The sequence below is a fragment of the Humulus lupulus genome, chromosome 7 (assembly GCF_963169125.1).
Source record: "Humulus lupulus chromosome 7, drHumLupu1.1, whole genome shotgun sequence".
Lineage (NCBI taxonomy): Eukaryota > Viridiplantae > Streptophyta > Magnoliopsida > Rosales > Cannabaceae > Humulus > Humulus lupulus.
In genome coordinates, this window is record NC_084799.1 from 204,261,838 (window position 1) to 204,273,272 (window position 11,435).

General features: G+C 33.9%; 2 protein-coding genes across 2 annotated transcripts; both read left to right on the forward strand.

Annotated features, from left to right (window-relative positions):
- The first annotated feature begins 4,623 nt into the window (after positions 1-4,623).
- Positions 4,624-7,653, forward strand: LOC133789157 (probable 2-carboxy-D-arabinitol-1-phosphatase). Its single transcript, XM_062226911.1, has 9 exons — positions 4,624-5,046; positions 5,137-5,242; positions 5,335-5,551; positions 5,648-5,766; positions 5,951-6,046; positions 6,539-6,592; positions 6,684-6,782; positions 6,859-6,966; positions 7,163-7,653. Exons 1-9 carry the CDS (start codon positions 4,718-4,720, stop codon positions 7,535-7,537), a joined length of 1,503 nt encoding a protein of 500 aa, XP_062082895.1. The 5' UTR covers positions 4,624-4,717; the 3' UTR covers positions 7,538-7,653.
- A 1,610-nt stretch (positions 7,654-9,263) lies between these two features.
- LOC133789158 (uncharacterized) lies at positions 9,264-11,222 on the forward strand. The gene is made up of 3 exons (XM_062226912.1): positions 9,264-9,463; positions 9,545-9,648; positions 10,940-11,222. Exons 1-3 carry the CDS (start codon positions 9,321-9,323, stop codon positions 10,969-10,971), a joined length of 279 nt encoding a protein of 92 aa, XP_062082896.1. The 5' UTR covers positions 9,264-9,320; the 3' UTR covers positions 10,972-11,222.
- The last annotated feature ends 213 nt before the right edge of the window (positions 11,223-11,435 follow it).

Genomic DNA, 11,435 nt, shown 5'->3' on the forward strand with positions numbered 1-11,435 from the left:
CGTTGGCCGCTATGTGTTTAGCCTGTTGGCTGTTTTGTTATATCCTATGGATTGCTATGCATATGTTATATGTTTTGTGTTGAATTTTCTTGCTGGGCTTCGGCTCATGGGTGCTCTATGGTGCAGCTAAGGGCAAAGGAAAGGTCGACAAACCATGAGTATGGAGAGCGTGGAGCGACGGGTACATGTGTTGGCCTACTTGGCCGCCATGGCTAGGGTTATTTTTGGGAAAATGTACTGTAATAATTGTTTTGTCGCCTAAGTCGACCATATGTATATTTTGATTTGTAATGTATTTTCTAAATAGTATTTTGGGATCCCAACCGCAAAACTTTCTAAGGTTTCAATGATTAACCAAATGTTTTATATTTAATGTCTTTAAACGAGTTTTGTTATAGTTTAGTCACACTCTTAACCTAAAACCTCAATTAGCGAGCTAATGATATATTTTTAACTCACTTAGTATCAGCTCTAAGGAAGTAGGGCTACAAAGAAGGCAAGTCTCCATCGCCGAACGCAGATGAAGACTGGGGGTAAATGTTATCCATATTTTACACCTTGTACACGAGGCATGGCCAAACGTGTTCCATGGGCTATCAGGAGAGGCTTGGGCCCAACCAAGGCCCACTGAACAATGAGCAACCAAACCCTGTCGGCCCAAACCATGTAGAGCCCAATAACTGGCGAGTAGCACGAGCATAGTAAAGGGGCCGAAATTGAGATGCAGACCCAAACCACCTTCCTGGGCACATCTAATCTCTATCCTCCGGGATGTAAATTATGGTGGCGGACGATCCATTCCGGGAGACGAATCTTGTCGAGTGGGATCCAAGTGAGGTCTCTGGTTCCATTGCCAATGCTCGAACCCGCCATCGAGATGTCTGCCCTGGTAAATGAACTCGGGTCTTGGTAAACGAACCAGGACATCAGTAAATGAACCTGGACCACAGGTACGAGTGGAACAAGCCCAGTCTTTCCTACAGCTGATGATAAATTCATTTTTGTATTAATATTTGATAAGTTTTTCCATGCTTAGATGGTGTTATGATAACATTTATTTAGTAGTTTTAACTTAGTTTTGCGAGTCTACAACATATTTTCTACATTGTATTTTATGATGATAAATATGACATTTTGATGGCAATTGTAGTTTATGAATCATAGGTTTAAAAAGACTCCCTAAGATGAGGTTAAAATGAAGTTTTAGGAGTATTCTAGGCTTTCGGGATTAAAATGATGAAGTGGCGGCAGCGTACAAGCTCTCTAAGTTAGAGAATTAAAGAACTTGAAGCTAGGCCGCGACCCATAAAACTCAGGTCGCGACATTTTAATTGGAATTGACATTACAGATTGCATGTTCCAGTCGGGCCACTGCCTAGAAAAAGTAGGCTACTGCGTGCTGTGTAGAAAAGTGAAGTTAGGCCGCTGCCCAGATTCTTCAAGTCGCGGCCTACGTGACCAGTTTTGCCTATATTTCATTTTAGGTCGCAACACACAGAAATTTAGGCCGTGTCCTACGACGCTGTTTTTAGATTTTTAATTAGATTTTAAATGTAATTCAAAGGGGACTATAAAAGATTTTTAGGGTTAATTTAAGATTGAGTTTTATTACTGTTTTTTTTTAGAGAAAAAGACTCAGAAATGGCTCGGGAGAATACTACAATATTATTGTTCATCAATCAAGTTTCTTTTCTTCCCTTAATTTCTTTAATTTTAATTATAATTGTGTTTGTGATTATGATTGCTATTGCGGAGTAGGTTTTTTTAGGTTAAGGGTTAATTCAAAAACCCAAGACATGAATTCTTAATTGTTGATAATAAGTATTATTCTTTAATTTCTCTTAATATTAAATTGTTTCTATTTTTCCAATTGAATGTTATGAATTTTGTGATTTCTTGTTAGGTGGCCAACTAATTAAGGTTTTACATTGTTCAATTGTCATCTTAGAATTACTACTCACCTAATAGTTTAAGATTCCAAGTGTATGTGATAAATTTCAATTGATAGTAATGTCAAAAGTATTGTTGATTGTGATGAGAAATAGAACCTAGGTTAAATGAATTATATGCTTCATTACTTTATTGCCTAGATTAACTTGTCTCCATAAGATTTAATGCTTTACTTAAGTTAAATAGATTGTATGCTTCATAGATTTATTGCTTGGCTAAAAGAGTTGATTATTAAGCACTTCACCTCGATTACTTGTAATAGGGAGATTGAGATAATTGTGTGCTTCAGCGTTATTTGCGGGGTTAATAGTTAATTGAGAAATTTGAATAATATTTATTATTAGTGATTGTGAATGATTGTTGAGGGTGGAGATTAACCTTTAACTGTTTCTTAATATCGTAATATCAATCTTTATTTGCTTTCTAGTTTATGTTATTTAATTTTGAGTTTGAAATCTAAATCCTCATTTTAAGTCTTAGTGCTAATTATTGAATGATAAAGTGAATGATAGCTCTCGTGGGTTCGACCTATGCTTGCTATTATACTAAAATAATTGGAAGTATTGAAAGAAAAATAATTGTCAAATTTGTTGTGGTATACGACACGCATCAGCTGACGTGTCCCTGAGAAATCCAGCAGTTGGTCTCCCTAACTAACCTACATAATGGGGTACGACAGAACATACAATGTTCCTAGGAATTGGTACACCACTACTCTGACAGATCCTGTCCCCACGATCCCCTTGGTAGCCCACGCTGATCAGTTCGTGCCAGGGCAGTTGTAAGACTCTACCATATCTAAATTGGCCCAATTGGCCTAGATCTATAACCTTTAATCATGTTACATTTTTGTATTATGACTTCGTTGGCAAGGACTTATAATTATATCCTTATTGAGACTGGATTAGTCCAGCCCAAGTCACATGATTGCCTATGAATAGGGTTATTCGTGCACTGTAGCAGGGTTCACCGATTTTCTCTTGAAAGAAAAACGCTCCTGAACTTGTAGAAAACCTCAATTGTTAAATTCTCTAAAGCCTAATACTAGTGATTTGTAGACTAAGGCTCATCAACATCCCAACCATGTAACAACTGTAATCTTGTTCATTTTTTAGCCTTTCTTTCTAGCTCTTATTTCTCAATATATTTATAGTTTCTAAAAAATAGAATAAACAAAGTTCATTTATAAAAAAAAAAATATAAATTTATCCTTATTTTTTTGTCATGTGACTGTCACATGGTTTACTTTTGGTAAAAACTCACGTGGTTTACTTTTAGTAAAAATAAAACAAAAGTTGACCAATCAGATCTAATTGCCAAGGTAGATCTAATTCGCAGACAAATTGTCTAAGACTAAATTGATAAATTATGCAAAATTCAAGGATAATAATGCTACAAATATTTGAAACACTAACTTTAAGTATTCATGTAAAGAAAAAAAAATTATATTCTTTTTGGTATATTATTTGTTGTTAATGATTGAAGTTGTGAGAGTAAATATTATAGAATATAGTGTTAAAATTACATCAAAATAATGAAAATCATTTGTATAAAAGAGAATTTTGCAATCTTTTACCACAATAACAACATGAAACTTATTTGAAAGGGTCTATACATTTTTTTCTGATTATTTGTTTGTATCTTGTATTTTAAAAAATTTATTTTTGAATTTTATATTTTGTAAAATAGTTCAAATAAATCCTTAAATTGATGATTTTTTTTTAATATAACAATGGTTTATACTTTTTTAGACCTTGTGTTTTGTCTCATTACTTGTTTGAACTCTGTGTTTTGACAAATTCATTTTTAAACCTTGTGTTTTGTAAAATGATTCAAATAGACCCTTAAATCAAATTTTGATGAAGAAAAAATTGAATATAACAACACAGTTGTTAGATAAAATAATTTTATTAAATTATTAGTTTAGTGAATTATCTGTAATTTTAGCTTAGAAAACTTTGACCAAAATCGAGTTTATCTATTTAAACCATTTTATAAAACACAGGGTCCAAAAAATCATTCATCTATCACATGATCTAAACATGCAATTGAACAAAATACAAGGACAAATAATACATAAACCCATATAACAATATAGTTTTTAAGCAAAATAATTTTATTTTTATTATGAATTATTAGTTTGATAAATTAATTATTATTTTAGTTTGACAAAACTTTAACCAAAATCCGATTTATTGATATATTTGAATAATTTTTAGGGTATGTAACTATTTGGTACTTTGTGTTTTTGTAAAGTATCATTTTGGTACCATCTGTTTTCAATAATGCTCATATAGTATCCTGTATTTTAAAATCGTACATATTTGGTACCCTAAACTCAAATTTAATTAATAAAATTTTACCAATTTAATCAAACTGCTGTCAATTATGTAATTCTAAATTTAAATTTAATTACTTAATTACATATAATTGATGACAGTTTGATCATATTGATAAAATTTTATTTATCAAATCTGAATTTAGGGTATCAAATATGTATAATTTTAAAATACAGGGGAACATTATTAAAAACAGAAGGTACTAAAATGATACTTTGCAAAAAAAAAAAAAAAAGTTAACAAATGAGTAAATTCCTTAATTTTTATTACAAAAAGTTATATAAAAAAAAAAGAAGGTATTATTACATTATTAGGCAAGTGTCGTTTTATCACATTCTCCCTCGTCGTCTTGGTTGAGAGAAGAATCAACGGTTACCATACAAAATAACTGACAAAGCTAACTGCTTCAACTGAACTGAGCGCCAAAAATGATATCTCTCACTCCTTCTATCGTCTTCTTCACCACTCCCACACGCCATAACCATACTCCTCGTTTCACTGCTCCCTGTTCAACCCTCCAAGAGCTCCACAGCTCATCCGACGAAGAGACCCCACTTCTCCACACGCCGGTGCCGTTCCCGCCGATCAAGGCCGCGAAGCGAGTTGTTCTGGTGAGGCACGGCCAGAGCACTTGGAATGAGGAGGGCCGGATCCAAGGGAGCTCCAATTTCTCTGTTCTCACCAAGAAAGGCGAGGCTCAAGCCGAGACCTCGAGGCAAATGCTCATCGATGACGCCTTCGATGTTTGCTTCTCCAGGTTGGGTTGGGTTGTTTGTTTGTTCTTTTTCGGTAAATGATTTTTGCCCTAGAATTTTCCCGTGGTCACTTACTGTTGTTTTTGGATTAGTCCTCTTGAGCGATCGAAGAGAACTGCTGAGATTATTTGGGGTAATCGGGGAGAGGAAGTGATTACTGATTTGGATTTGAGAGAAATCGACTTGTATTCCTTTCAAGTAAGCTCTGTTTTTCTTATACGAACATTTTCGCGAATTGGGTTTGAGAGAAAACTTCTAATTTTGTTGAATGGGGATTTTGATTACTTTAGGGGCTTTTAAAGCACGAAGGGAAAGCAAAATTTGGGGAGGCTTTTCGAAAATGGCAGGTGGATGCTGCGAATTTCAACATCGACGGGCATTATCCGGTGAGAGAGTTATGGGATCGAGCTAGGAATTGTTGGGACAAGATACTTGAACATGAGGGGAGGTCTGTTCTTGTGGTTGCTCACAATGCTGTTAATCAGGCTCTTGTTGCTACTGCTATTGGTACTAATTCTTGATAAAGTTATAAACAATTCAGTCTTTTTTCGTGTTTTCGAGTGTGGTTTTGGTACTAACTTAAAACATTTAACCCCATTTCAGGATTAGGAACTGAGTATTTTAGGGTATTGCTTCAGAGCAATTGTGGAGTGAGTGTTTTGGATTTCACTCCAAAAATTGAGGGCGGATCGCCATCTATTTGTCTTAATCGTTTAAATCAGGTATCATATTGTGTTTTCTAATCCAAATTCATGGTTGAAGAAGGTTGCTATCTTCAGAAATGGATCAGAATAAAATTTTTAATGATCATCTTAGTGGTTTAACTTGGTTAAAGCTAACCATGCATTTCTGATTTGTGTAACTGGTTAAGTTTATCCACTAAATGGTATTAAATATATAATGCAGACACCAAACTCACCTGTAGGTGGAAGTTCTGGAGGAAGGAAAACAAGCAAGAGGTTCATACTTGTGTGCCATGGATTTACACAAACTAATGTAGAGGTATGAATTTTGATAAACTAGAAATAGCATTTTAGTTTCGAGCCATTTTATGTTCCTTGCTTATGTGATCCAATGGTTTGGAAAAAATGAATTTCGGCATTCAGTCGAAAAAAATTATCAGTAGTACAGGATTTTGATTTCTCTTTGAAATTGAGTTGTAAGTTGTTAAATTGTTAGTTGAGGGGTTGTGGTTCGTTCTAATATGTGGTCAAGTTGCTATTGTAATAATGCAGTCTTCACTAGTAAGCTAAAATATATGAGTTTAAAATTTCAGTTTACTACAAAGATCAATTTGTGTGTAAAGGTAAATTCAGAGTTGAAAAGTGAGTCAAGCTTAGAATAGTTACCTATGAGTACTTATGTCAGTGAGGATAATCATCTGATTCCTGTAACTTCAAATTTGTACAATCAAACTGACACAAACTTTCTGACAGCTAAATCATGTTGAACATCTTTTATAGATGTTTTAAGGTTTCCTTCATTGTTCAACAGGCTAGCAATCCTTTATCTGGGGATAAATCTATGAACATGCTTGGTGTTATACAGGTATATGGTGTATACACCTGGTTTCTGTGTTTGACAAGTATATATTACTTTACCAAATCTAATGTGCTACTGTTGATTTGATATATTACAGTCCCAGAAAATTGCTGAGCTACTTCTTGATACGAAAGTTAGTTCTATTATTAGCAGTCCAAAGAGTGCTTGTGTCGAAACAGCCAATGCCATCTCCAGAGTAGGCTCTTACTTATGTTAGAGAATACTTCAATCATGTCATGCTGTCTGTTAATCATCGATCGAGTTGATTGTAGGTACAAGAAGCTGCCGAATGCTTGGGAGCTGACTGCGTGCCTCGGTATGTGGAAATGAAGCAAACACAGAACCTGGATGTTGAAAACATCCTTCAGCAATCAAATAAGGCAAATATCTCAACTCTATGTATTAAGATACTGAACCAAATTCAGTTCTCATACTTTACCACCAATGGAATGGACATTTCTTTGCTAAAATTCTATGGTTTATTTTCTTGAGAGAATGAACTATACATCAAATGAAAAATCAAACACATGATAGGATTATTCTCTTTAGTTTACTCTTTCCTTTTTCCTTTCACAGGACTCCAGTGTGGTTCCACCTCTTCAGCATGGTTGTTTAAATGGTTTCGAGGACTCGATCCTTTCGGCAGTGTGGGAACAATCAGAGAAAGCATGGGAATATCTGCTCGAGGAACTAGCCAGTGAAGGTGAAGCAGATAGAGTTGTTGTTGTGGTTGGTGATCCTGCAATTAACATCGCACTAATGGTGCACTGCCTGAATCTGACAAAGGAATGGATGGGATCATTTCATCTTGACTCCGGAAGCATCAGCATCGTTGATTTCCCCGATGGCCCAGCCGGAAATGGCGTTATCCGATGCATAAATTATACAGCTCATTTGGGAAGATGGTCAATTCCAATCACAAGATTATCAGTGGATGATGAAGCATTCTAGATGTAAATTTTTGTAAATATTAAGTTTTATGCCCGATTATGTATTTGATATTATATGTATGATACAAAATTTTTAGATGATTGATTTGAATCCAATGAGATCACAAGTCTGCAATACGTTAGCCACATAGTATAAAACTTAACAGAAGTCCCACTTTACAACATTGTGAATAGTTCGGGAGTAATATTTCCCCAATAGCCCTGTCGGAAGAGGCGTTATCCGATGCATAAATTATACAACTCATTTGGGAAGATGGTCAATTCCAATCACAAGATCATCAGTGGATGATGAAGCATTCTAGATGTAAATTTTTGTAAATATAAAGTTTTATGCCAGACTGTATTTGAAATTATAAGTATCATACAAATTTTTTTGATGATTGATTTGAATCCAATATATGAAATGATAAGTCTGCAATGCGTTAGTCACATAATATAAAACTTAAGAAAAGTCCCACTTTACAACATTGTGAATAGTTCGAAAGTAATTTTTAACGGCTCCAAAAAATCAGGGGGCACAATAATATATTGGTCATAGTTCGGACGCAAAAATCATAAATAGCCTAATATTTAATACAAAACTAGGTATTTAATAAATATATTAATATAAATTCAAATGTTATAAAATATCATTATTATATTAATGAAATCTTAATTTTTATTAAGAAATTCATCATTTATATATAAAAAAACATGTTATTTTTTATTACTTAATCTAACTTATGTAAATATATATATTCATATTGAATAATATATTATATGTAAGTGTCGTGTGTATACATGTAGTATGATTGTGTAACTACATAATAAATTAGAATAACATTTCTCTTTTATCAATAATAAACAAGCTTCTTCTCCAATTATTGATGTGTGATTTAAATAATATCATAAATGTTTTGTATCTTAAATATGGTAGTTTGTGATCTAAAAAGTTATCATATTATTTAACAAAAAAAATCATAAACAATATTTTAATTAATTTTTCTTTGAATATGTTTTGTCATTCTTTTATATGTAATATTGTTATTTATTTAAAATTTATATGATAAAAACATAATAAAACTAACCATTGCACCTAGCATATATAAAACATCATTAACAAAAACTTAATTCAACTGATTATATAAGTCAAGGGCTCGACAATTATCTAATGGTGCGTTTGGAAAGCTACTCTATAATTGGAATTTGGTGTAATTCAGAGTAATTATTCGATTTTCCGTGTTTGTCTGACCATGTAATTACACAACTACTATGTAATTTGAGTTAATTGAGGGGTCCCAATTATACTCTCAAATTCTCATAGCCCCTTATGAGAATTTGGTGTAATTACTAATTGATATCAATTTAAAAATATATTTATTACATAATATTATTTTTCTGTATAATTACTAACTGTTTTGTCAAACATAACAATAAGAATTTATAAGTAACTACCACTTGATATCCAAACACATCTTGTATTTTAAAATATAGTGTAATTAATCAGATATATAATTACTATATCCTAGTAATTACACGGTTGTTTCCAAACACACCCTAAAACAATTCTTATTGAATTGCCATACATGGTAAAGCTTAGGCGTTAAAATCCCTAATAAGAAAAAAAGGTAAAAATCTTTAGTTTGATTTGAAAGTGGTAACTTCCAACGGCCCATCACGCACGACCTGGCCCAATAAGAGAATTAGAAAGCCCATGATCCGAAAGGAGAAAGGTGGGTTTTACGGGGGTTTCTCTTGGTCCCCGAGTTCCAGGGTTCGAAAATACGTAGCGAAGAGAGCAGGAAATGGCAGCTTCAGTATCTGGTAGATCAACAATGGCGGTTCGCGCCTTGTTAAGAGCCACCCCAAGAGTCTCAGCGCCACCAAGACCTTCGATTCGATCACCTTTCGTGCCTCCTCAGGCTCGAATCTCCTCTTCTCCATTGAGGTATTCCTCCTTCGTCGTCATTTTCGCATGAGTTTTTGTACGTAATTGTATGATAAATTTGGTTATTGAATGAATTCAAAGGCTGTTGCGGCGAGAATTGAGCTCTTTTATACCCCTTCATAGCGCCATAGCTTCCGCCTGCCTTGTCTCGAAGCTCCCCAACGACGTCGCCTCGTCTTCCGAAGGTTTGTTATTTTCCCTTTCTTTTCAAATTGAGTTCTTTTACATAATTTCGGCTGTATTTATTCAATTTAAATAGTATATATATATATGTACTCACATATAATGTTAGAATGATTGAGACTTGCTCTTGGCATGGCTGATCGAAAACATACCCAATTGGTGATAAATTCTACTTCATTTGAATTGTATTTCAATTAGGCTTCATTTTACTCTAATCAACAAGTCATAGTTTGCTCCCATGAGATGGGTTGGATTTCTCATGGTACCTACCTATTAATATGCTAGTTTCTTACTTTGGGAAGACTGTAAGGTTCAGTGGGAGGACTAGTATCAAGAGAAAAAGAAACATGTTGAACTTTAGTGTCTAAACTTATGAGGTCACTGAGCAGTATGAGGTGTAGTTAGTAAATAGGAAGTTGTAATAGTAAGATTTTAACTGGGTAATCTTTATCCTTCCAGTTCCATTATCTTCCATGAGTATTGTTTTGACTTGTTAGATTGCCTAACTAGTAGCTTTTCTTGTATAAGATGATTGTGCAGAATTTAGGCTTCAAATTGCTCTCAGCTAGATGTACCTTGTACCAAGCCAATTCAATTATAAATCTACATTGTATACATAGAACAAATTTTTCTGTGTTGCCGCTATAGTCTTATCAACTTAGGATGTGGTTAGGCCTCAGTTTGTTACTTAATTTCATCTTTCCTCTTTCAGTCTGTGTTTTGTAGTTTTATGCAGTAAGCTATATTTGGTTCTTTGCATACAGAGACACATATGTCTGCTTAAGTGCAGGTTTGTGTGTGTGTGTGTGTGATGTATGTGATATACTTTTAATCTATGTTTAGTTATGGGGAAAATCGTTATACAATGTTGATCATTTAAATGTAGCACACCACTATAGTTCAAACAAGATCTTAGTATGCAATGAATCGTTGAAAAAGTGAACCATTATACTTATATCTGCATGAATTTTTTTTTACAGAGGAATAGTTGGTGGTTTTAATGTGGATAATAGGATTCCATGCTAGTTTTTTTATTTTGCTGTTTGATTATTGATGTTTGGGACCAGAGGGTAGGGCACCTAGGAAGTTGAGACAATTAATTGAATGTGTGCTAAAGCTGATATTTACCATGGCATTTCCTATTTTCAATGAAGGGGAAGAAGGATCTAATTTCAGTAATGACTGCTTTACATGCCAATATATGTTTGCGCCATCAGATTCAGCTTGGTAAATTGTTAGTTATCCGGGAAAATTAATCCGTTTGTTCGATAATTTCTCCCCCCTTTGATGCAGGTCGATTTGCTAACTATCTCAGTCCCATCTAGGAGGGAGCAATGGCAGAGATTACTAGTTCATTTTGGTTTTACTTGAATTTGCTTACTAGCTCCTTGAGGTGAGTCCTTTCAGCAATCAGAACCCATTTCTTCTGGAAGATAACACTTAATATATGTTTTAGGTCAAATATCAATTCATTGGATATCTCCTGACATTTTCCTTTGTTATTTTGTGATTTCGATCCAACTCTCTCGGGTGGATTCTTTTTCTTCCTTATTCATTCTCTTGTTGTATTGCTCTGCAGTAGTATGATGTGAATGATCATATGTATTTCACTGAAAAAAGAAAAATAATAATGAGGCTATGATAGTTGAAGCAGTCTTTAGGGTCTAGAAATAAGAATTTCTTTGAAATAATTGCTTTCTTTCTGTGTTGGGTTATATTATAAATTTCATTAGAGCATCAAGGACCAAAGTAAGAAAACTTGTTGTATAACCAAAATAAGTTTGTCTTG

Coding starts and splice junctions, on each gene's coding strand:
- LOC133789157 (XM_062226911.1), top strand. CDS start 4,718: ATGATATCTCTCACTCCTTCTATCGTCTTCTTCACCACTCCCACACGC. Junction 5,047..5,136: donor TTCGATGTTTGCTTCTCCAG/GTTGGGTTGGGT, acceptor TTTTTGGATTAG/TCCTCTTGAGCGATCGAAGA. Junction 5,243..5,334: donor TCGACTTGTATTCCTTTCAA/GTAAGCTCTGTT, acceptor TGATTACTTTAG/GGGCTTTTAAAGCACGAAGG.
- LOC133789158 (XM_062226912.1), top strand. CDS start 9,321: ATGGCAGCTTCAGTATCTGGTAGATCAACAATGGCGGTTCGCGCCTTG. Junction 9,464..9,544: donor ATCTCCTCTTCTCCATTGAG/GTATTCCTCCTT, acceptor ATGAATTCAAAG/GCTGTTGCGGCGAGAATTGA. Junction 9,649..10,939: donor CGTCGCCTCGTCTTCCGAAG/GTTTGTTATTTT, acceptor CCTTTGATGCAG/GTCGATTTGCTAACTATCTC.